The sequence below is a fragment of the Nilaparvata lugens genome, chromosome 1 (assembly GCF_014356525.2).
Source record: "Nilaparvata lugens isolate BPH chromosome 1, ASM1435652v1, whole genome shotgun sequence".
NCBI lineage: Eukaryota > Metazoa > Arthropoda > Insecta > Hemiptera > Delphacidae > Nilaparvata > Nilaparvata lugens.
Window position 1 is genome coordinate 25,827,252 of NC_052504.1, and position 27,987 is coordinate 25,855,238.

Sequence of the window (27,987 nt, forward strand, 5' to 3'; positions counted from 1 at the left end):
CTATGGTGAGATGGAATGAATTTTGATTTTGCTTGGAATGTGTGCCCCAAAATATATCCTTCAAACAATATAATATATTATATGCGGAGATCATATTCTAACATCAATTTATAGTATTTGTCACTATTAAGATATGATTAACACGTGTATTTAAGAGTGTGACGACTTGATTCCACTAGACATAACATTTTATTCAGAAGCAGGTTAAGAAAAAAAGATTATCTTGAAAAACTAAGCAATATTTTATTACATTAATAAAAAGGGTATCATTGCTTTATTCAATGAGTGAATTACTCACAGAGTAATGGAAAATTTAAACCACCAACTTAATAAGTTATATTATTGAAAATATCCAACATAATTTACGACGGAGTCGAGGTAAAGAGTCATTTTTATACATAATACAATAATGCATTCAATATCACATTATAACAATTTATCGACTAAAAGTCTCTTAGAATCTAATGTGAAGAATCATTCTTCATTGCATCCTTATTGTTATTCTTATTTACATTCCTATCTTTGTCTATTTATCACAATGAATAGTTATTTAGAGAAGAGATTGAGATCAACGAACACCAAATAATTATAGAGCTTCAAACATCGATACATTTCCACATTTGAGTTCAGTCGCATTATTATATTACTTCAACTAATATTGCATGAGATGGGTTTTCACATACGGTGAATCATTATTTACATCGGCATTCAAATCACTCAATATTGTTTTTTATATTATCGATCTTCACATTTTATTGTAAAAATAGGTTTTTAGAGTTCAGTGTATCTTGATGTCTGCGATTGTAGCTCCAGATGGCTTCCTGTCAACATTTACTACTGTTCTTAGGTGACAAAAAACTCCTATATCAGCCATGGTGAACTTAGTGATAATTACTGAAATTGATTCAATTTCAAAACATGATCAGCGTGGAGTTGAAGAGCTGAATATTGAACAATCACTCAAATATCATCCTCAGTATAAAATTATGGAGAAAATAATTGTATGAGATAATTTGGGCCAAGAGTTGGATAATAATATATAATGGAATATTGCAGGCTTAATTGCACCAAGACAAATAAATGAATAGATAAATAATGGTAGCAGTTCAATTTTTCTATTATAAGAAATGAAAATTCTGTCAATGGAAGTAGTTTGATGCTTTCAGATACTCACTCTCTAATACAACCTTTCCTGTACTTATTGCTAAACCACTTTTCAGCCCTCATTATCACTGAGAGTCAAGAGACCGTTTGAAAGTTTCGAAAGCACTAGTAGTGTAAGCTGCCCAGCTGCTGAGAGAAAATGGAAAACTCACTGCAAGCACCCTAGAAAAGTTTTATTGTTGGAAAACTGTTTACTAACTGGAAGAAGTACGGTAGCTGGAAATACTCTTGAACGTAATGTTTCCGTAAATCGCTTTCGGGCTAGCTCAGATAATTCCCACTTCTTTGAGCCAATTGAGAGCTCTGACAGGATTAGGTTTGTCTCTATGAATGAGATGGAATAGTCTCTAGTGAAGAATTGATCTCCATTAAATGAAATTTCATCTTCTCTTCTGTTGATTGTTGTGTCTCTCCTGAGAGAGAATCAATGTTACATTCTTTTTTCAAAATATTAAATATTTTTTCAAATCTAGCTAGTTTTAATGGATCTGACCCATTTGATAAATGTAAATTGCAGATTCAAATACAAATAGAAAATTAGATTAGTCAATACAAGTTGAGAAAAGACGAAATATTGAAGAGACATTTGGAGGACACAAGATCCAATCCTATAATCAGGATTGATACTGAAAATGTAATAGAAAAATGTATTTCATTTCATTATGAATTAATATATCAACTCAACATGTCTCATCTGAGAAAAATCATTGTGTTCAGGTTTCATGATAATATTATGATCCATGAAATAATAATAATAAGTGTTGATTGCATATTGATTAGAACTCATTATTTTGAAAATTATTTCAACCATTCAAACCAAAACGGGTGGAAGCACCCATTTGATAATGGATGAAAATTTGAGAACCATCATTTCTTGATGTAGACTGTCTTGAACTGATTATTGTACGACCTCTATCATTATTTCCAATGACCTACAAATTGAATTCATTATAAATCAGAGAAGGCTTTGAATCAGATACTTCTATAATTCATCTAGTGGACAATGAGACAGAAATGAGATGGTCCCTGTTTTCACGAATTACCGATGTGCAGTACAAATTAAACTGTGTAGGAGACAGAAAAGTACAATCTATCTAATGATTTATTTTGCACTGCATGCCGGTAACCAGTAAGCATTGGAGTGACCCACAAAATGTATGTTATTGAAGGCTGCATCGTACTTGAAGGCGTCGACGAAGTGCAACACTCACAGTATAATTAACTAATAAGCCTTGAGTAATGCTCATATAAAACCAAAGTCATAACTATGAACCATGGTTGATATGAGTCTTGATGTTGTCATATAAACAATGACACAGTACTGATGAATGTCCGAACCAAATTAAACATATCAGTTTGAGAGAACATATCACACGAATGATATGATTTGTGTTGACGACTCAATTATCATGAACTCTACTATCTGCTTTCAAATCACCGGAAGGGTTAGTTAGCACTGGTAGCTGGTCAACGTTTGACTTCGAAGCAGTATTATACAGCTTGATGACCACAACCCCATATTGTTGTACATCAAGAAATTTGGCACAATATTTGACTAGCATCGAAACGCAATGTGCATCTAGACGAGCTCCTCCCTGGGAAAGTCGGGCATGCTTTGGCCAGCTTCATCATCCTCGGTACTAGGTCAGATCGCACATGTCTCCTCTTCGAGCACGACCTTGTCCATAGAGTTGACGCGCGTCTGCCGCAGCGACCCGATGGAGGACCGCGGCGTGACGCTGGAGCGGCCATTCTGCTGGCGCGAGTTGGCCTTGAGAGTGGCGCAGTCCTGCGGCTTCCGACCCTCTCGCAACGCCAGCGACACCGAGCTGTAGCCCCCGCACCCGCAGCAGCACGGCGGGTAGTGCGCCGTCAGGATGCGCCTGAACGCCTCCCGGAACTCGGTGTTGAATATCGAGTATATGATCGGATTGAACGCCGAGTTCGAGTAGCCCAGCCACGTCAACACCTGCCGGAAACAGTTGCAAATAAAGTAAGAAAGCAACTCCAGTTTCAGTTTGTTATCACTGCGAAATGCTTGATATGGATTCACTGAGGAACAACAATTAATGATTTTACAAATAATCGAATGTCAACTTAAGATGACAGTAATTATTATTGGAATGACAATCGTATAATCTCATAAAAAAGGTTACTCGTAATGCCATGTGATTCAACATTCAAATAAACCTATTGAAATCAACAGCCCTAATGATTTAAACATCTCCTTCAATCTAATTTCCGATCTTTCATTATTAATATTTTATGTAATTCATTTAATCTTGTTATAATAATTTCTTCCTAAGGAGTTCCCACAGGACAAAATTTCAATTATGAAAAAAATAGTCTGATCATATCATATTTCATGTTATCAGTTCCATCGAGATTGATGAATTAAAAAATAACTTCACGCACTACTGACGAAAGAAGTGAAATATATGTTACTGTGATATATAGGCTACTACTGTAGTAATACTTTGGTTTAGTTCAATGTTAGCTGATTACAGTCTACTCAACTCTTTCAAGTGCTGGTGGTTGGTATGGTATGGGTTGATGACTTCAATTATGTTTGAACTAGAATATTTAGTATTTAAATTGATTTGGATTAGATATTATAGTTTGATTATCAAATTTTACATTCCATTGAGATAGAAGAGTTAATATCCTACACCTCAATTAGTTTGTTACTGACTCTTCTTTCGGATGTATATAGTATTTTATAGAAAAACTACCAGAAAAATGAGTGATTTTCTTGCAAGGATTCGATTTTTGGAATGTACATTTATACATGTCATGTGTTGTACTTCTGAAATTTACTTTTGATTTCCAGCATAAATTTAAGAACCGGTAGCATACCGATTGAAGTTTATGGAATTTGATATTTGTTTTTGTATATTCCAGATGAGTTGGTATATAACTGTAATCCCAAGACTCGATAAGTAATTCTAGTTGTAGATTCTTGAGAGCACACGGGTTTGCGAACATGGATATTCCTATAATTCAGATCACGAAGAGAATTTAACTTCAGTGAACACAATCGTATCGATTCTCAGGTTTTGAGGAAAGTTTAATGGTTCCAAAACTTCCACCAAACTTCATAGCAGGGCATTTCAATGTCTAAATATCTTGTTTGAAATTGAGAAATAGGTTAATGGTCCATTTTTGGAATGTACATTTATACATGTCATGTGTTGTACTTCTGAAATTTACTATTGATTTCCAGCATAAATTTAAGAATCGGTAATATACCGATAAAGTTTATGGAATTTGATTTTTGTTTATAAAATTGTATTCAATATTACTGTGATATAAACATTTTATTCACTCTCATTTGAGAGTAATCGTAAGAGCTATCTTCACAATCAAAAACTCTAATGAGCTTTAATTTTTTCCAGATCTACAGAGTACTTGATTCCAAAGGCTTACAGACTTTTGAACGGATTGTATTATCCTCTAGTTGCTAAAATTCTGTTCAAAGTGATCTTGTTTCCATTTGATATCAATAAATCTATATCTAATATAAATATAGTACACCTAATGAATTCTTGAAGTTACAGAGCCTCTGACCATGGAAATGATCTAAGACTATCAGTAAGTTCTTATCAAAATCAAAAATCTGGATATTTTATTCTGCTTTGTAGTGTAATAATGTGAGCCTAGCTGTCTAACTCAACTCACTCCACCTACTTAAAGTCATCACTAGCTTGATTCATCTACCCTGAATAAGGCAGCGAAAACAGTAGACTAGAGTCACTTGAGTAACCTTACTACAGTATCACAATTAATACAATGAGGTTTGTTTAGTGGAACTATTGTTTTTAGAAGGTCAGTGTTTCGAAGAAGTCCTCAAAACGTTTTTCATAAATGAAGGTCATTGTAGATGTAACAAACCTCTTAACCGTCTATCTCTAATTTGAGCCCTACATTACAATTAACTGCAAGCAGGTTTTAATCTCACATATTTTAAGATTCAAGTTCTTGTTCTCATTATTTAAGCACTCAATATTCCAATGAAGTCTTCAAGAACATCTTAATCAAGAATAGGAATAAATTGGGTAGACATATGTAAGGATAGTTAGATATAAGAAACTCTTCCAAATACCAACTTAACATCACAGGAAAATGATAATTTTCATATACTCATACTTTGCTTGTGAGCTTTAAGTGAAGTTGAAACCATTTATGGAGAGTAACAGTAGAAGAAGCCTCAAGCACCCATACTTCACTTTGAGCTTCAAGTTCAGTTCAAAACATATCTGGATAGTTACACTAAAGAAGGCTCAATTCATTTCTAAAGCTTGATTTCTGTAAATCTATAGGAATCCAGCTTGTGATATCATAATTATCATCCAGCTTAATCCAGCTTGATAAGAGATTGGTTTGATTAGAGTCAGCACCATCAGTAGTGCTAACATTACAATATACAATTACAGTGTTACCATAACATTGCATACCTTGAAGGCCATGTCGGGGATGCAGGTCTTGCAGAAGGCAGCGATGATGTTGACACAGAAGAAGGGCACCCAGCAGAGCAGGAAGGTGCCCATGATGACGCCGACAGTGATGGCGGCCTTGTGGTCGGACACGTGGTAGGGCGAGGAGGCGTGCACACTGGCGGTGGTGGCGAGCGACGGCGACGTGAGTGGCCGAGTCACGGCACGGATGCTCTGCACGTGTTTCTGCGCGTAGCAGTAGAGCCGACAGTAGATGCCGACCATGACGACACACGGCACATAGAAGCTGATGCAGGACGACACGACCGCGTAGGTCGGCGTCAGGTCGAGGGCGCAGGTCGGATAGGCGGTGGCTCCCGAATGCAACACCAATGGCTCCTGTGGCCGGTGCAGGCCTAGCGAGATCGGCACGAAGCTGATGAGTGCAGCCAGCAGCCACACGCACGCTATCGACACCAACGCCACTCGCCGCGTCACCCACCTGCTGTACCTGCAATCATACACTCTTCTGTCAAACTAACATAAATACCATAATATTGTCGTCATATTGTATTATACTTTGTACTATACTGTATTTATGCATACAATTACAGAGTGAATATTTATTTTATACAATACAGAGTGAGTCATATGTATGTCTCTTTTTTTTGTGCTCATGGGGGGATTGTAACATGAAAACCGCCCCCCTTCGCTACGCCACTGGGAAACCTTCCATAAGTTGGAACTGTTGTAGATATAATACTGTAACTTTCAGGATTAATTATTGATCGAATACTCTACCTTTTGACGTACAACTAAATTTCAACCCCTCACAAGGGGGTGACTTAGGGGTTGTAACTCAAATATTTCAAATGTAAACACCAATATTGTGTGGTACATAATTTTAAAGGCCTTTCCAAAAAAAGAAAGATGGCATCAATAAAAATGTTCCATAATACTTGTATTCAAAATGGCGGCTGATTGAAGTTTTAGCTTTTAAATAAATGATTGGTAAAGTAATGAAACAAACAAACAAACCATTGGATTACTTTACATAGGATTATTGGCGCATAAGTCCGTACGCACCTCAATAACAAGTAAAAACCACTTCCAGTACTGATCAGTACCATGACAAACAAATTTTCATTTCTTTTTCTGAGAGATAATGATGATAATCTCTCATACTATCTTCTCATCCCTGAGCTTGTGCGTAAGGTAATGGAAGCTGATGATGATAAATTCATGACACTATTGCTTAGAACTCTGTTACTGATTAATGATTTTATAACTGATTCATTGGGCGTATTGTTCATTCATGAAACCAGTTATCCTCATAGCCTGAGCACCGCTAATCCAAAATGCTTTAGATAGGTACGATTCAGTCTACTAGGTGTAATCGAGAATCGAATTGATAAGTAGCAATTTCTAATTCCTTTACTTAGAAGACTTAATTTCCTTCTGATTTGTCCAATTCTGTAAATCAATTAACTCAAGTAGAACTATTTCTAAGCTCAGACGAAAATGCATGTTTCGAGATGTTTGACTACAGGAATTTAGATTAGCCGATGAACATTCCAAGCAGTGAGAGTAGGGTGGACTCAAGTAGGCTAGTAGTAGAGCCCCTGAGCTGGGTCAATGCTCATGTCAGGCGTTATATGTACTAATTTCAATCTGCTCACTTCTCGGCAAGTTGGTCTGAATGTGATTATATGTTACCCGAGTGATCTGGGGCGTTAGCAAGTTAGTTGACGAAACTTTGGGGATCAACATAAGTTGAAGAACGTTGGTGGGAAACTGAGTAGGAGGGTGGAGGGTGCCGGCCTATCAAGGCTACCACGCCAGATGCTTGCTTTCTGTGGCGAAAATGTTTTGTCCCTCTTGTTGAACTGTGAACTGTGACTGAGACATTTCATCATGAATAGTGCTGCATGTCCACTTGCAGAGTTTCCTCGATATAAATTGAGTGTATTATGTTACTCAACATGAATCGAATTTCAAATAAATAGCCCTGTTTCCAATTTTAACATTCCTCAATGCGGAATAACCACAGTGAGTTCAAAGTTCAATATCACAGCTTTTTCAAAGTTTGGACTTCTCAATTTTTTATTATAATTTCAATCTATTTAAAGTATTTTCCGATTCAATATCTGTGTTTTGAATCGTGAATTAGAGTGTAGAGTGTAATTCAAATCATTCAAAGTGACACATAACCTAGCTACATCTGGACTATTGTATAAATTAGAATTGGAATAAGTTTGGGCTTGAACCTGTGGTACTTTTCTGAAAGTTGTTAATTATCCTTGAAATTTGAATTGAATAAGCACCGTGCATTTCTACTACACGGGCCGAATGATAAACGCAGAGAATTGAATAGTTCTGTTAAAATTCATACTGTCAAACATGCATTGCAATATAGTTATACGATGATTGATATCTACGGTACTGTGACCAATAATAATAAGAGCTTGCATAATCATTTGAATAACAAAAGAGTTATTCAATTCTCTCAATTGAATAGCCTGCTTTATACCATGAGAAATAAAGGCTTACTATTGCAGATAGAGGTAAAGTGTTCCGGCATTGGAGTTACTACGGTATTTATAGCACCCCCTACCCAAATAATATTGTGGACAGTCACAATATCAAGGTACAGTACACTCATATTCTACCTTTGTTTGCTGGTTTATTGTGAAGCATGAGTGGTCTTTTTTATACGTCCATAGATCTTTTTATCCATGTAGAATTGTCCACCATGTAGAATTGATCAGTGATGCTAGAGCCCATGACTCAGTTTTATGCCCATGATTATGGGACAAGTTGTGGATTAATATTCCATTGTGTAACAATCATGATATGTGTGAATAAAATCATATGCCATCCAATATTTAGTGTTCACGATGAAGCTGGGAGCGTAATATGGTAACATTAATGAAAACTATCAGTCATACTTGTAATTTTATATCATTATTCAAATTATTCAGGTTTTCTATTTATCTATCAGAATTGAAGAGAAAGGATGATTGTTCAGATAGTGTTAAAGTACTATCACCTCCTAATTTTCATGGTATTGTTGTTTATTTCATGGTTTAATACCTAATGGTATTGTTCGATGATTCTATGGTTCAGTCATTTGATGTTCAAATGCTCTTCTGGGAACATTTTCCGTTCCTCACCTATGAAGGGTCAAATAGAGAGGGCCAACCTTCTCATTAAGGTAGCTTCACAGAATAGAATAACAAGATATAGGTGCAAATGCAAGTTGGGATGTTGGAAGAACAAGGAAAATTCATCATAGAACTCATCATCCATGATTATTTGATATTTTCCAATTCAAATTGTATATTTCTGCTAATCTGATTAATGAATCCAAAATGAAGAGAAAGACTTCACACTTTAAAAGAATTGATAGTTATTGATTGAGAATATTTAGGACTGTCATATTCATATATATATAAATTCACTGGGGGTTTGGGAGTGATATTAGTGAGTGAGTTACAGTAATACAATTAATGTAATAGTGTACATCAGTTCAGATCAGTTGAATTGGAATACTTTGATGGAAACTCTACTGAGTTGTTTCACTTGTTGAAGTTATTTATTCCATATCAACTTGAGGTAATCAATGTGACCTCATTCATACTTGTTTTTTAATAAACCTTGTTATTCTTTAAGCGTGTGGATGAAGCTCCAAGTTTATAGGGTAGGGCTGCTAAACTTGAGTGCTGTCAAAACCAGATGCGAGCAGGCTGCAGGTATCTGAAATCAGATTTGTTTGAGGGACAATGGTTGAAGTCGAGTGAATCGCTTGTGGATAAAGAGATCAAAGACTTCTCTGTAAACGAAAATAATTGAAATGATCTTAACACAATAATCAATTGAGTTCATAAGTATGCTGGTATGCTCAATTATAGTTCAGAAAACAAAAGTAACCAAGGGTGTCAGAGAAAATGGATAATAATTATTATCAGAGGACGTTATTAACTGATTAACAGTTGATTGTAAACATTTTAATTGTTGTTATATATATTTAATCATTGGAAAATATGTGCATGAAATTCAAGAGTTGAAAGAATAAAATAAAGACAAAAGTGGGACTGACATCGAGTACGAAAGAACGAAACTGACGGAAATACCTGAACAATGAAAAGAAGAAGAGTTTCAGTACATCAAACTATATTATCCATATTATCCAAGAATCAGCATGAGTATTTTATCACAAACATGGCACTTATGAAAGTCGGCTAACATTTGAAGAAATAAAATGAAACTCACTCAACTACTCAACAGCTCAATCATTCCACCTTCCAAAATCTTCCTCAGTATGAAAAGAAAACTATTTCAATATTATTGTTAAAACATTTTTAAGAGAAGATCGAGCTTATCGAAGTTTTCTGAATGATTTTGATCCTCTGATGAAATATTCTAACTGTTTTTATAGTGAATAATTATATTCCATCTTTTATAGGAAATAGGGTAGAAGAGTGAACGTGTTAAGTCGACTTGTATGTTTTGATTTATTTTTTTTGAAATATTGTCTTAATTCCTATCCTATTCTATAATTATATTTTCAAATCAAAACGAATAAAATCTTATTCTCTTGAAACTCTAAAGTTACAATAAAGGGTATTGTATATAGGGCAGAATGATAACTGATAACAGATATTTTATATTACGCTAAAGTAATTCATTATAAAATACAGGGAGTTTCAGAGAAACGGGAAATTTTGAAAGTTAAATAATTTCAAGTAGAACAAATCTTAAAATAAAGTTTTTCATATCATTCAATGGTAAAAATGATGTCAATTCAGCATAAATAATACCGTAACATTTATTTTTTGAAGATGACATCTTGCAGGTATGTTCCTTTTCTACGCAAACATTCCTGTAGTCTCTTAATCACATTGTCCATGCATGGTTTGACGTAACATTAAAACTGGAATTTGAAATCGCTCCTCGAATCTTGGCTTTCAATTCTGCAACCACGGAAGAATTGAAAGCCATATACACTTACATATACACTCATATGCATTAAATATAAAGTATATATTACATAATATATCGTGTGTATATCTCGAATCTTGGCTTTCAATTCTGCAACAACGGAAGAATTGGAAACCAAGATTCGAGATATACACACGATATATTATGTAATATATACTATATATTTAATGCATATAAGTGTATATGTATGACACACAGAAAGTTTTGGTTACGGTTACGAATACGTATGTTTGTTGATGCAGTCTTACCTGAGCGGATCTTTGATGTGAATGTAGCGATCTAGGGAGATGGCGCAGAGGTTGAGAATGGAGGCGGTGCTGCACATGACGTCGAACGCGATCCACGTGTCGCAGAACTGCGGCCCGAACATCCAGTAGCCGGCCAGGTCGTTGACGACTGCGAACGTCATGACGAGTGCGGCGACGAACAGGTCGGCGATGGCGAGCGACGCCAGGAACAGACTGCCGATGCGTCGCAGGCCGCGGTCCGTGTAGATCGCCACGCACACCAGGATGTTGCCCGCTATCGACAGGAAGATCAGCAGGCACAGGAACACCCCTGAATCATCACAAATCATTCAACTCAAAATTACCGCAACCGGAACATCCAACCATAGAAAAAGATAGCATAAGAAGATTATATAGGGAGTTTGTGTTCAAAATTTCAGTGTTATTTCAAGCAGATTATTGTCGATTACTATCGACTATTGTTGATAATCACTGTCTTGGACGGGTGAGATGTATGAATGGCACAGTACAAGCAATGCAACGTGGAACATAAAGACCCTATACTATGTATTCTTCTTATCTTCTTACGATATCGTTCCCCTATGATCCAACTCATACTAAGAAAACAGAGATAACATGATTGATAATGGGTTTACGCGTATCAACCAAACTCTCACAACAAATTAGGTGTTTAATTGAAAATGGAGATTTTAGTTCCGGTTACAAGTTTTAGTTATATATTGAACAAATTAGTGTTGAATGACACAACTACTCATTTACTGCGTGAACTGATCAAGGTAGAGATCATTAAGGGTAGTATCACAGAATACAATGCTGTATTCTGTGGTAGTATCTAACCAAAACTCAATTTTTAACAAATACGTGTTTAATTATTAAGATAATATTTTTACACCATCATACGTTTTTCGGGGACACCCCAAGCTATGAATTCATAGTGAACACTGTTAACTATATTTATAATGATGTTATAATTTCAAGTCGTCCAATTCATACCACACATCACCTTAGGGTGCGAACTAAGCGGTCAGATCGATATGTAGATTTCAGCTCGCTAGCGTTCTTTTATATCCACATCTATTATATCTATATCAATGACTCAAAATGCCTTTATTATTACACATATGTTTTGTGGAATCGATCATCACCGTAACTGGTTGAGTTCAAAGCCACTGATCAATTCCATCGAGTTTTTTTTTACGTTCAGTAAAAAGCCTGATCACAGATTAGTGATCACAGAATGAACCACAGAATGGAAACTCGGCTAGTATCCTGACGCCAAAATCCGCCATCTTGAAAGAAAATGTAACATTGTAATATAGCAGTAATATGAATTTCCAACAAGATGATGCAGTCACGTGTCGTGATCTTGTTTAGATTGATACCTTCCATTCTGTATGCATTCTATGGCTGAACGGTTGCTCATGAGCAAAGACCTTAAAGATACATAGACTCACATGCAGCGCTAGTGTCGTACTTGGAATTGAAATCCACCATTGAGGGGGCAACCCATAAGATTATTACATACCAATGCCTTTGTGATCTATAGCATTACAAATATTAAATATACAGGGTGATTCCTAGTTTTGATAAAATATTTTAATACGTGATAGTAGAGGTAAAAATAAGAAAAAAAGATCATATGAACATATATCCATAAACGCTTCATTAGCAAGCTATACAGGGTGAAAGATTTCGCCCGGAATTCAGTTCCTCTGGTGAAATACACCAATGCTGAATTGTTTGGGGACTAGTTTTTGAAAAACTTATGCTGGATTCATATGAAAAAATATCTGAAAAATTGAATAAAACTAGTTTGGAAGCTGTAGTGTGAGTAGTTTTTGAGAAAAAAGTTGAAATATGCAAAAAATCCAAGTAGAAAAACACAGACTTCTACGTTTGATGCCCAATAACTTTCTTTACTGACCAGTAAACGAATAATTTTTCGCAATAAAAATTGTAGAGAATTTAATACTAAAAAGAATTATGTAAGCTGTGTAAACTAAATTTGAATGAAAGTTGAATAAAATGTATTCTCATGTAGTACATTAAACCACAAAAATTTGCTGTTTTATGAGGAGAGAACTAATAACTCATACAAAACAGCTGATTTATTATGTTATAAATAAGAAAATATTTAAAAGAGATTATCAGCTGAAAATTATTTTCAGAAATATTTCAGCTCACTGTTGAACAAAAAAAAAACAAAAAAAAAAACAAACTGTAAGTTAGGCCTACTGTAACCACGCTGTGTTTTTTGTTTAATCTATTAACCAGTTATTTGTAACCATTTCACTTTTCTTTTGTGTTAAGTGCTAACTTTTTAAAAAATGGCAGGTAATCTTAGACATTATTCATACTCCGAATTAGCTGACATGCATTAAATGTATGGAATGGGACACTGTAATAGTACTGAAGTACTAATAGACGTTTGTATCAAGAGAACTTCCCTAACCGAGTATTTCCAAGTTCAAGGTTTTTTTACCACTATTCATCAACGTCTGTCTGAAACATGTTCTTTGATATCCCAAGAGCACATTTATGCAGGCAGACCCCGATCTACTATGACTGTTGAGTTAGAAGAACAAGTTCTTAATGAAATTTATGAACATCCAGAGAAGAGCACGGGAGAATTGTCAGTGCAGTTAAATGTCAATCAATCTATTATTTGGAGGATACTAAAATAGCAACAATTACATCCATACCACCTCCAGAAAGTTCATACTCCATTGACACGACACTGTATTCCCCGTGCTGGTATTTGCCGATGATTTTTAGTAAAACTTGTTTACCCAATTTTTTTAACAACCGTTTTATTTACCAACGAGGCACACTTTACAGGAACAGCTATCGTTAACGTCCACAACCAACATATTTGGGCAGCTGAGAATCCTAATGCCATCAATCCTAATCTCCCACAACATCGGTTTTCAGTAAACATTTGGGCAGGAATCATAGGAGATCATCTACTTCTGTTCAAGCATCCTCCCAGGCTTAATGGCATAATATACTAGTCTTTTTGTATAAGTTCAATGTAATTTAGATATGCTACTTTCATATAAAAAAAAACTTTTAATAAAAAACCGAATATTTTATTTGCAATCAGCTAAAACCTATGAGTTATTAGTTCTCTCCTCATAAAACAGCTAATTTTTGTGGTGTAATGTACTACATAGAATTCAACTTTTATTTAAATTTAGCGTACACAGCTTACATAATTCTTTTCAGAATTAAATTCTCTACAATTTTTATTGCAAAAAAATTATTTCTTTACTGGTCATTAAAGAAAGTTATTGGGCATCAAACGTAGAAGTCTGTGTTTTTCTACTTAGATTTTTTGCATATTTCAACTTTTTTCTCAAAAACTACTCACACTACAGCTTCCAGACTAGTTTTATTCGATTTTTCAGATATTTTTCCATATGAATCCAGCATAAGTTTTTCAAAAACTAGTCCCAAACAATTCAGCATCGGTGTATTTCACCAGATTAACTGTATTCCGGACGAAATCTTTCACTCTGTATAGCTCGCTAATGAAGCGTTTATGGATATATGTTTATATGAACTTTTTTTCTTATTTTTACCTCTACTATCACGTATTAAAATATTGTATCATAATTATGAATCACTCTGTATTAAAATATCTCGTGCTAAAATACCTCAATGGCGGCCTTCAATTTCAAGTAAGAGCTATCATTGGGTAGGCATAGGCATTGTGGGTCTATATATCTTTAAGGTCTTTGCTCATGAGCTCATGAGTCATGACTGACAGATGTTTCGTCTGCTGCTTAATATATTTGTAAACAAAACTAGAACTTAACCTATTTAATTGTATGATCAATTAAAATGGAAAAGTGACTGGAGTTGTTTTGAATGCGTTTTAAGATATTTTTTAAATGTTATTGAATTTATGTAATCATGCATTTCTCTGCTCCCAAATAAATAATAATGGAGTCTATTATTTGTAAACAACCTCGTATTCAGCCATGTCTGTTTACGTTCAGCTACTCTGTTTATGTTCTTTTCCATCGGTTAGAAAAGTATGATGAGCTGATCAGTGAACGAACCGGATATGACGTATTTTTTCTTATGAGATAGACCAAAGACCATGAAGAGGTAGGTATAAACCCACAATGCCTATGCCTTCCCAATGCTAGCTCTTACTTGAAATTAAAGGTGTGATGAATCTTTTGAGTAAATCTCATGAAATGAGAGAATTAACTAGAAAAACTATAATTACCCTTCTAAAATAAAAGGTTTGCCAAAGAAACAGTTAGCACCCAAGCGATAAGGCTTCCTTATCAACAGCTGAGTATAAGATAAGAGTACCGTTTTGTACTACGCATTTTTTCAAAGAATTATTTAATAAAATTATAATTATTTTGCCAATTAAGAACAAATCATTCACGAATTGCTCATTGAACTTTTTGGAGGTTACAATTTTGTTTACAATTGATCAGATGTTTTGTAACAGCTCAGACACAGCTGACTGACTCAATATTATAAATGGCATGCCAGGTCTTAATGCAAGCTATAATATTATTTCTAAAATTAAGAACTATTGAAAAAGGATAAAGAATTTCAATAAAAAAATAAAATGTATTATTGTTAAAATTATTTATTACTCACGAAATTACATTATAATGTCGAATGTTGTAGTAATGAACAAGGTCATAGCATGAATATTGTATCACTGATAAGAGCAGCAAAATTAATTATAACAGTTTCGAATATAATAAGAGTTTTATAGAAATATGAAATTATAAATTATTGTTTCAACTGAGTCACATGGTGAATGAATCTCTTTGGCAAGCCTAAGCCAATCATATGTCATAGAAATGGCACCAAAAGGGATGATCATTTGAAAGCATCATTTATATTAATCTGTTATCAGCCAGCAAACTTGCCTTATCATATATGCTAGTGCATGTACACTGTATAGGGGAACTGTATCTAGGGAATTAAACAATTTACAAAATTATACAAATTAAGTTATTATTGTAATCAAAGGAGTTATATTTTACTGCTTGCCACTGATGTCATGCCTACGTCATAATCATTCTACCAATGGCGAATTTTCATGCAAATTAATTACACAGAGATTCCAAGAAAAAGGTTCTAGCCAAAGGCTTAGAAGAAGGCAGCACACTTCCCTTTTAAAATCCTCACCGTTAAGACCTTGTTAAAAAGTTACCAAAGACCTATTAGTGAAATTTTATTCGATTTTTGTATTTTTCATCTGTGAGCCAATATCTTAGGCTAATTTATCTATTATTTTGTAAAATTATTCATCAATTGATTGTTCTAGAGAGTCAAATTTAATTATTCCCTAATTTAATTGGTGAAGGAAATATTTAATTAGAAATCCACACGTGCTAAGACCGAAGCCTGGACCAGCCACCGATCATACAAAATTTGATCTAAAGGAACCACGACCGCCAAGAGGATTCACGTGAGTTCTTATGTTTTGGGGCCCCAATCTTCGCTTCGAAAAAGAAATATAGTGCAGAAAAATATAAAATTTTCTTCGTTAAAGTAATGGCCATGCCGACAAGCGCTTATAACCATTAAGATCCTAGATTTTATCTGATATACAATTTATAAGAACTTGTAGTTGATTAACTATCCTCTGCTGCCAGAACCACGACCTTGAGTAATTTTCAAAATCTTTTATAATTTGTTTTCTTTATTTTTTTTAAGCTGTTAAATTTGTCAATTATAAAGTCTGTTGGATCATGCATGGTATCACGCCAGCACAAGCAAATTTCTAGTTATTTTGTCGATGTTAAACTATTTTCAGTCTGTAATCCAAGCTTCAAATCTGCACTGTCAAATTATATATTTTATTATATTATATTTCCACTTTGTCAATTCGTCTTCTGAGTTCGATTATTTCTTAAGCCTGTCAATTATTGTGTCTGACACGTTCTATATTATCAAGAACCGATCGAGCACGATCATTGAAATAATTGGTTCAACCTGGATATTGGAACAGATCTAAGTGGATGTAGCGTGTGGGGTCAGATCGAGTTTCCCTATTCTCTGTCCTTACCTGCTCATATATCAGCTTTTATCTGTGACCAACTTCGACTTGGGAGCGAATTTTCCGACTGTATGGCAGATGCAGCTGGAGATAATATAATTTCCTACAATAGAGCATAAAGCCCGACAAGACTCTGTTCTCGAAGTATATTCCGAACGATCTCTGGTCCTTAGTACCCTATCTTAATCCTTCGGAACTTATTAGAGATGCAGTTCCGTAGATTATCTACATCGGGGTTTTTTGCTCGACCTGTATGATTTTATATGCTGTTTCATCACAGGTAATAGTTTTAAGATATCCGTACTCAGTGTTTAGCGACCGCTACACTACCTCTGAAATTTTTATCATTATACAATCAGTCATAAGAAGAATCAAGGGTGAGCGAGTGTTAATGCCACCCGCGATTCAGACGATTGTATCGAATCTTGTAGTGACTCAGTCAGTCTGGTGTTCACTTAGCGTCCACGCACGCATTTTCAAATTCCTAACCTCAATACTGGTGACTCAGTACAAGATTCGTTATACGTGTGTCGACCTAACCTTGGAGGCGATAGTAATTCCCCAAGAAGAGCTTCACAAAGGCTACCATTGAGTTATTTTAGCGCGAGATATTATATAATTTATGTATTTTTTTAATATTGTAGATTACAAAATTCTTCAAGATCTTTAGTATGTAATAATCTACCAGGTTGTCCCCTCAATGGCCGATTTCAATTCCAAGTACAGTAGCACTGCATGTGAGTCTATGCATCTTTCAACGACCAAACAGTGCTTCGCTCAGAGCCACGTTCACCGGTCTCACCGTTCACTCACCGATCATTAGCTTTGAACTCAACAAACCATTCAATCATTCACATCTTTACTCTTTACTACAAAGAGAAGTTCAGAGTTGTGCGAGAAATAAAGATAATTTGAAATAGGAGTTACACACACCTTTTTGAACGGAACTAATAAAAAGTGTCAGTGCCCACCTTAAACGTTGTCTTTTTAAAAATAGATATTCAGTATTAAAGTTGGAGAGACTCAAATTTTTAATTATTTTACTATTAGAGCGGAGAAAGTTGTAGTGAAATTATTGATTTTGTACGAAAAACGCATTATTTGTCCGAACATTCTTTTAGAGTTCTTGTGAGAAGTTGAGACAGAGTTCCATGCAAGAGATAACCTTGCCTTATCTGCCATAGAGGGAACTTTGATGGAATGTCAAGGTTTTCTGTTAATAATTGTTGTTTTTGTAGCAATGGCGAATAATTGACTGTTTGGTGTGGCATCAGTCGAAACTTCATGATTGATCTTTTATTTTTGCGAAAAAGTCACTGTCAATTCGGATCATTATCAAACATAAACGGATCGAATGAAAGGCAGTTCACTAGAGATTGTTGTTACAGCAGTATTAATGAGTTTGATCACCTCTACTACAACACAGTCATCTCAAAAATAAAAAGAAGCTTGGAGTAGTGTATTGCGATTCTATTTAATAATATGACAGCACCAAATTAACACTCCCCACAATTGAAGACAGACTTAAGCTATCCCATTCTACAAAATTCTTGGGACTTATCATAGATCAGTCATTTTTCTGGAGGGAACTCATACAAAACCTCACAAAAAAACTGAATCGTGCATATTTTGTCATCCTTATCCTCATACTGTCACACTCAGTTGATAAGAAAACACCAATAACAATATGTTATGCATATGTGTATTCTCATTTAAACTATGGAACTATGTTTTGGGGGGACTCTGCAGATGCTTATAAGGTTTTTATTATTAAAAAGAAAAATTAAGGATAATCTGGAGATTAAGAGCTGGAGATTCTTGTAGAGCACACTTTAAACAACTTGTGATTCTAACACTTCCAGCTATTTATATAAATCAATTATTAGTTAATGTAAAAATGAATTATAACACGTTTCAATTATGCAATGACAACCACGAATACAACACTCGTAATAGAAACATAATTGCCTTCCCAATTCATCGCCACACAGCATTTGAAAGAACTCCCTTTTATTCTGGGATGAGATATTTTAATAAACTCCCAGCAGAAATAAGAAACATAGAGTCAGTGCAACTATAATTCAAAAAAAAGTTAGGAGAATAGCAATTGAGAAAACTATTTACAGTGCTACCGTATTTCAATTTTAATCGATTTGAAAACGATAAATTTTTCTGATTAATATAGACTATCTACTAATATCTAATACGTTAGTACACATTGTTATATGGATTTAATTTACATTAACATTTAATATACATCGATTTAATTAGAGAGTAAATTTTTTGACTTTGTAAATAGATGATTCTTATCTACAATATTTAGTTATAGGATAGCTATAGGAATAATTTAATATCAGATTATACTAACATGTCACCTGTCATTTGAGTGAAACTAAAATTTTGACGTTTTTGTGATAATTGTGAATAAATAAATACATGATTCAATTGAACTAGCTTGAAAAAAATTATGTCCTATTCCTGTATAGAAATTGGGTTGGATGATGAGGCAATGATGAATAAGGCTGAACAATAAATATCTCATTCAGGCGAGAATTACCTCAAGCACGCTGTCAAATTAGAGGTGCTATTTTGATTAACTCATCGCTGTTGAAAGTAAGAAAATAGGGGCATATTGGATACTCCAGGAGTTGATTATACTGGTGATCTTTGTTGTTCCTGGCGAGTAATAATTTTCTCAGAGCACTTTGGGCTGATTAAAACTGTCACTGTACCCACACACAAAATTTACTTTCCACTTTTGAGATCACGAGCCTCGATTAAGTGCGTCCTTCACTTGTCGTCTCAACATTTTCAATCTTGTAGCTTGGCATTTTGCCTTGATATCATGAAATTGTCACTTCTTTTCATGAATGAAAGGCAGAAGTACATGTGGATTGAAGGAATGAGAACTTTTGTCACAATGAAATCTTAGGCATAGATTCCATTAATGTATATTTCTGTGACGATGCTTGTAGGTATGAGGTTCAGTAGAACTTGGACTACTAGATACTAGAATAAATTATTAAAATCTCTACGAAAACAACCTCAGTTGTATTAATTAGTTATATTATCAGTTATATTAATATCACATCATTTATCAAGTAACAAAATGACTTATTCCAATGATTTGGAATACTCTCTCCTAATGGATTCCAATGACTGGAATAATTTTCAATCCCGCACAACCTTTCAATATTTCGGTGAGAATGTCTTTCTTACACAATAGGAGCTATGCTGAATATTTGGTTGAAGATTCACTTATGCAATAAAATATTTTTACTCAATATTTTAAACTTTCAAGAAAGTTTACTTCCTGAAAACTTCCAAGTGAAAGCACCAGTATGCCTACCTTTTTATGAATGATCGTTCTACACATACTTCGAGAGTGTTCCACGGAAAAATCTACGTTTGTGTCTCCTTTACAGTTGATTAATATGATTATATATTATATACATTACAAGTGGATTTTCAGTTTTAGATTATTTAGAGAGGAACTAATAGATCCAAAGGAGCCAAAATCTACAAACAAACTTTCTTCATTCAGATAACGTCTCGCCCTATAATATAGTATGACCCAACTATTTTGGTAGAGTTCAACTTCTCTGAACAACGTTACAGTAGAAAGCTTTTTATTGGTTCGGTCTGGAACATTATTATTAACTAAAGATCGCAAACTTAGTAAGTGAGCTGATATCATCTTAGAAACTTTCGCCTGAACCCCTGGGAGCACGCCATAGATGTAGGGAATCCTGAAGGCAAGATAGAGATAATAAAAGGCCTCGTGCGTTCTTTGTTCAGCAGTCGATGATCCCCACAGATGCTCAACTGAAACTCCACCAAAACAGCTAAGTTCTGACTCGCTTATCTTTCAAAACTTCCAATTTCATGTAAGAATATCCAAAGAGTTCAACGATAATCACTGCATTTCAAACTAACATCAATAACAAACACATAAATATTGATTTTAGACTTTCTGGGAAATATGATGGACTCTGGGAGAATATAACTTCACTCGTAGTTTATGATTTCTTAATTCTTAATCTATCAGACGTTTTCAAGATCGCCGGTGTCCAGTAAGCACATGTCAAGAAATGTGAAAATAGGAAGTTGAGAAAGCAGTAAATAATACTCAAAATATTGTTAAAAATGAGAATAGATATAGCAGAGCATATTGAAAATACAAAAAATGTATAATAGGAGAACGTAATCACTCGTTTCACAGAATCAAAATATATATTTCTTCCAGTTATTCTGAGATGTTTGATCTGGAAGATGTTATCTTACAGGATAATAAATGATCTTCCCACTGCGACTCCAATAATAATTGCTCTTTGCTACAGGATTCATATGTACCAGTAATTACAGGACAAAGCGGCTAGCACATAGTTTTAACTTATGCTAATCGAGGTCACAAAACTGATAACCTACAGTATATAACTTTTAATAAAACTCCACTCACATACGTGAGAAACAGTATAGTCCAGTCAATATAGACATAAAAAAGGGGGTGTGCTTGCAATTTATATTGTAGTTCTGATTTTTGAATATATTATTTGGGTACATAAGAGAAGTCCAGAACCAATTTCTTCATGCAAAATTTCCTTGTGCTAGATACAGAGTGGCCCAAAAACCTCGTATTTTCGGCTCATTTTTCAGTTTTCAGCTATTTCTGTCAAATCTCGTAATCGGACAGAAAAATTTGTTCCCGCTTTTTTATATTAAAAACTTCTGAATAAAATTTCAAACACTTATAACTTTTGGCACAATGCTCAGATTTCATCGTACTACACTTCATTCTTCTCGGCTCGTCAAGGCGGTTCAAAATCATGCATCATAAGTCAAATTCGGTCGAAAAATGGAAAATGGATTGTTAAGTGTACTTATGCTCATATTCAAATACACAAAAGATGGCCAACTTCTATATTCAAAGCTGCATGTCTTGTGAAATACTTCTGATAACATTTCCAAGAAGTTGGCCATTTTTTATGTATTGGAATATGGGCTTAAGTATGCACCCAACAATACATTTTCCATTTTTCGACCGAATTTGACTTATGATGCATGATTTTGAACCGTCTTTACGAGCCGAGAAGAATGAAGGGTAGTACGATGAAATCTGAGCAATGTATCAAAAGTTAAAAGTGTTTGAAATTCTGATCCTTGCACTTGTATCAAGAAATACTACCTAAGAACCTAATAAGAGAAAATGACGAGAGTTCTGAAGTCCTTGAGGCTGAAGCATTAATTTAATCTTATGAATTCGAGTTTCTAGTTAATCATGTATTCCAATGAAGTTCAGAAGGGCGTCTTTGAAGAGTGACTACTTGTATGCTGTAATTATGCACACAAATTATCCCACACATGCCAAGTAACAAGCAACTTAGTAAGAATCTGAGAATGATCTGTTCAATTATGCAAACAGTGTTCTACAAGAAGTTAACACACAATATCTTGTGGAAGTGCATTGTTCATCCCGAATCTATTATCGTTCAAGTTGCTCAAACATAACAGCCACAGACAAGCAGTTGTATCAGTATAACAACATTGTTTTTGAAACTTGCTTTTCAAACCAAAATCTTAACTTGTATACTTTTACCACATGTATCACTAATAAATTAATGTAAAATCGAAGAAAATTCTCATTGGATGTTTAAAAAGCTCGAGTATTTCTGCCAACAAGCGTTATTTTTACCACATGTAGTCCAGTCAACGAAAGATTATGGAGGGAAAAGTTTGGAACACAATTTTCAACTCCACAGCTCTTTTAAGGATAGTAGGAGGATTAACATATCAAAAGTCCTCACCCCTACCCCCTGTGCTAAAGGGATGGGGGCGGTTTGAAAGTACCATTTTTCAATTTTTCGCATATATCCGCGAAACTATGCATCTAATGAACATTTTTTACAGAACGTATTCTGTGCAAAATTGAAGCTTACACAATGATTACCAACAAGTTTTGTTTCCTACGTTTTTCCATATCTCTCATAGTTTCTGAGATATCCGCTCTTGGAGGTGAGACATTTTTTGAAAAAACACTTCTGCCTCCAATTTCTTCATCTTTTTAGCCTTATAATTTTTGAAAGATTGATGAAAAAAATCCGTGCTGATTATGATCTGATGGAGCATTAAATTATCTTCAATTTGATGTATATTTTCACTATTTTACGCATTTCCCTAATTCTCCACCCTTTCTGTTCATTGTTGGAGAGTTATAAGCCCTGAAAGTGCAAAACACCTTTACCTTTCATTTTAACAATTACACGCCTTCAAGAGCGAATATCTCGGAAACTAAAGGATATATAGAAAAAGTTTCAAATTAAATATTGTAGGAAATTATGTAAGCTTCAATTTGTTACATGACATTCAAGTCCTTAGGATACATAGTTTTTGAGTTTTATGCGAGAAACCAAAAAATGGTACCTTTAAACTACCCCCACCCCCTTAGCACAGTGGGTAGGGGTGGGGACTTTTGATATGTTTACCTCCTTACTACCCTAAACAGAGCTGCGGGATCAAAAATAGTCTTCCCAGCTTTTCCCTCTATAACCTTTCCTTGACTGGACTATGTAGAAAGGACAGTATATCTGTCAGTCAGTATTTTGACATTACAGTACTATGATATTATGTAGTACACACTTTTAAAAGTATATTATCCAAACTAACCTTTTTGATGAGAAGTTATCACATTTTCAATTCCAAAGAAGCTATTAAATGATGAAAATTGATGAAACTTTCAAATGTATGAGGAAGCTTGAATTTTTATATAACCACATGCCCACATATTGTTACCGATCAAAGTGTGAAAATGCAGCTTGTCTGTAGCCAACTTGTGTAATAAGTAGCATTATACAACATTCTTATCAACAAGATTATATTGAATGGGTTCATATTATCAACTACTTCATTATTGCAGCTTAAACTCTGCTAAGAAGTTGACAAACTTTGCCGTTGCAAAGTTTGATATTCAACTTGACACCATCCTTTACACATACAAACTTTATGAGCTAGCTGTTGTATTGTCGGCTTAATATATTGCAGCTTTGTCGAATTTATCGTGCAATAAAACCACAACAAAAACACTCCAGTCAAGGTTCATTGTTATGGAAATGACGGGAAATACATACGAGATTTACAAGGGAAAAAGAATGCCGCAAAGAATTCCATGTTATTTGTTATTTGTTATGATTGATGAGGGATGAGTAGGTACTCCACGAAGTTCCAGCAGTCCACACAAGGGCTTCCGTTTGACATTGGAGAAACTGTCACATTATTTTTAATGATATGAATACCATGTATGAAGTCGTTATAACAAGATCAACTTTTGGTCAATCCCATATTACTATGATTCTGATACTTGAGAACCACCGTGATTGGGAAATTAATGAATGCTTATAGATAAAATTTCAATCCCAGAGTCTTCATAATGGAATATTTTCCCGTGGAAAAACCATATACTGAACATGAGAATAATAAAAATGAGGAAATAGGAAAGTATGAAGAAACGAAATAATCAATCAATAATATTGATGACTTTGCAAAATCAATATGCTACATCAATCATCAAACTAGAAACTAGGCTGATACGTTATCACTCACCAATAGAAACAAGTGACAAAGTCGTCAATGAGTCCAGGTCCTCAGGTTCCTCTAAGAGACTGGTATTATATTCGGGACCAGGATCCTGGAAAAAATACAAATGATTCAAGAAACATAAAAAATGACCAGATTCTCATGCTTATAGATTGGAGGTTCAAGCTTTTATATACATGTTCCAATATACTATAGTATTGGAATCGTATCGTGACAATCATGGAGCCACGAGTTTGAACGGAATAATGGATGTTATGGAAATTGATGATTATTTGTATTCTTGCGGATTAAATAATGATAACACGGTATTTTCTGTGTTATGAATGATTTTTGTATTGTGAGTAATATAACGTAGAGGTTAGGAAGTAATTAGACATAGTTAAGTGTATAGTTACATTCTTCTAGTTAATCTGGAGAAATAAACGATTTCAACAAAATTGTTGATTGGGAGGTAACGCTGTTAAAAAGAGAAGGAAGAACAGCGGCTAGCTGACAAACAGACCTCACTTTGGAAAGATAGAGGACGATTAATGTAATTACAACGTGAGTAGATCATCCTCTGTAGCTTGCATCTCTGGGGATCACCTACAGTGTAACCCAATTGGCTTCTCTCAATTTCAGGCATTTTTCATTGAGGCTGATGCTGAGGACTGAAATACTGGTGGTGCCATGAGTCAGTGAAAAGCCAATGGAACTACAAAGTCTTTTTTCTCTATCCCACAGCTAACTCATTTCAGAACAGTGATTCTAAACCGTCTTTATACGAAAATGAGTATCCATTGACAGGATACAGCATAGGAATTTTAGCCTACAGCATAATAATTTTAGCTTACAGCACAAGAATTTTCGCGTTATTCTGTTCAATTATCCTAGCCTCATTTTGTTTCTTTCTGACAATTTGAACTCAATTTTCTGTATACAAAATTCAGTTCCATCCCTCTCATTGAACTCACTCTCTTCAATTTACTGGACTTTTCAATTATCCGAACCATTGCCCTTTCCCTGCAATTGATTCAATTCTTTTTCAATTTCCTCTGATAATTATTCTCACGCGCTTTTCCCAAATGAACTGGAATAGTTTTTTGTTCAACTGAACACTGCTCAGTACTTGAACAACATCTCTACTTCGCTTTGTTGCGATAAGGTAGACTGGAGTGTGAGGGCAATATAAAAAAGTTCAGCCCTGTGTTCAGTTAGGATAAGCTAGCTCAATTATTTATGCTTTGTTACTTTAGTGTCTCCATCTGAAAGTTCAGGAGTTCATTATTAAATTATTGCATTAAGACAAACTCATGAATAGGGTGGAATCAGGTTCAATTTATACTGAAGACTTTTATGATATTGATAAATTCATTAATGATACAGAATACTTCATGACTAATATAAACAAGGAATTGAACATTACTGTGGTGAATGAAAAACGATAATTTATCATGATTATTATCATAATAATTATTCGATAATTCTATTTGCAACTGTATTTCCAATGGCTCTCATAATAGTTTAATTCAATTGAACCTAAACACCATTTCCAAAAGGAGAATCAACGATGAAAGATAACTTCTTAATTAATTTATTCTGGCGTTTTTGCATGGTGTCTTATACAACCGCTTCTATTCCAACCTTGCTGGACACCTATAATTTAATGCAATCGTTTTGTGCTTCCCTACCTGCTTCTCAAAGCTCAACTCAAAAAGCTTTCTTCTTGAAGCTCCTGGATCACTCCTAGAGATTCATTCTCAATTAATGGCCGCAGACTCATGCCGTGAGACTGAGCTACTCTGTGAGTCAGTGGGGAATATTCCCGAAAGCATGCTCATACATATACAATGCCTTAACAGTAGAAATTCTGGGTATTTCGGATTAGCTCCGAAACTTTCAAACGTGAATCACATGACATGTGAGATGTGCAATCTCTTTGCCTGATTTGAGAGCAATTTGATTCTCACTGAACACTGAGGAATCTATAATGATGTGCTGAATTCGAATCCATAATAATTGAGAACACTTCTTTCTTCTTAACGAATGCTGTCAGCTGAAAACATGTCTGTAAATTCTTACACAAAGGTAACTAACCTTCCTTCTGTGGAACTCTTCCTGTGTGAAATTTTTTGAAAGTTAAATAGAATAAAATTCAAAAGCCTGGATCGAAAAGTAACAATCCACTGTTATTTATGAAAGAAGTGTCGCTCAAATATTATTTTCTTTTAATCCACAATGTAGCCCTCTACTATCCCTGGGAAAATGATTCTCCCCCTCCAAATGATCAGTTTTTTCCTCAGAGAACATTAAATGGTCTTTCGCAACATCTATCTTTTTCTTTATTTCTTAGTTGATGCATCTCATCAATTCATACACATGAGCTATGATGCCTATTCCAATGATCGGACATGATGTCGTCTTCTTCTTCTTCTTCTTCCTTCAAACAGGGATTAGGCTATTGCCTGTTCCGACTCACATTTAGAATAAAGATCAGAATAAAGAAAAAAAGAATAAATCTATGAACTAATAAAAGCAATGTAATCTGATCTAATAGCATCACTATCATCATAATCATCACTATAATCTATTGTTTCAATTTAATAATCAGTAATAATCATTGCCACCTTTTCCGTGATCGGACATGATGTTTTGTAATATTATCAAGATTGCAGAATAAGTGAGACAGAAAGTAGTGAGATATTATAATATGAGACTTACATTCCACATTACTTCGTGAGTTTGAATAAATATACATTTCAATGGATAGATGACAAACTATAAACGAATAGCTCTGATAAACAAATTCATGACAACTCATCATCATCATCATCATCGTCATCGTCATCGTCATCATCGTCATGAATGCTGATGATGATTATGAAATTCATGGCATTTACAATATACTTCCACGAAGAATATGTGACTACTATAAAGCTGTAAAATCGGTGAAAATAGAAGACTATGGTACAAAATGCAGAGTTGTCTTTAAGCGAACTCAATTTTATATGATGTAGTATATTTTTTATATGATTAGATTAAACTGGCGTATCTCATGGTAAAGTTAACCTGAGATCATTGATTGCATCATTCCTCAAGCTGGGCAAAGAACGTTTATTAAACGTAAAATTTATATTCTTTTTTCTAAATCAGCTATTTATGTGGAGCAGCCTGATGAAATTGGCTTGTAAAGCAGCCTGGTGGCATTGCAGTTCTCTTTCATGGAGCACTCGATTCTTGATAGGTTAATCTTTAAAAACAACTTAATGAGCTGATCATCATCATCCAAGTCTAGTTCTTCTGAAAACCGAGATTCCTCGTCAGATTTTCAAGAAGCGTTTCTATCCACAAACAGTGCACCGCGAGTGGGAAGCAGTTTTGATCGGCTGACGACGAGGAGGACGACGTTTGATTGAAGATGGAGTAATTGATTGCAGGCGCCAAGTAAGACCGGCTGCCGAGTGCCGAGTGCCGAGTGCTGGCTGAGGGCAGACTGGTGATTTCAATCGTGTGATGGTGCGAGGCAAACAGA

General features: G+C 34.7%; 1 protein-coding gene across 1 annotated transcript in view; it reads right to left on the reverse strand.

Annotated features, from left to right (window-relative positions):
* Positions 1 to 218: 218 nt before the first annotated feature.
* Positions 219 to 27,987, reverse strand: part of LOC111054437 (dopamine receptor 1) — a 309,889-nt gene continuing 282,120 nt past the window's right edge. Inside the window, exons 2-5 of the mRNA XM_039423614.1 lie at positions 24,483 to 24,567; positions 10,847 to 11,156; positions 5,619 to 6,108; positions 219 to 3,133 (exon numbers count right to left, since the gene is read on the reverse strand). Of these exons, the coding sequence (XP_039279548.1) occupies positions 2,810 to 3,133; positions 5,619 to 6,108; positions 10,847 to 11,156; positions 24,483 to 24,567 (1,209 nt within the window). The 3' untranslated portion in view covers positions 219 to 2,809. The remainder of the gene's footprint in view (positions 3,134 to 5,618; positions 6,109 to 10,846; positions 11,157 to 24,482; positions 24,568 to 27,987) is intronic.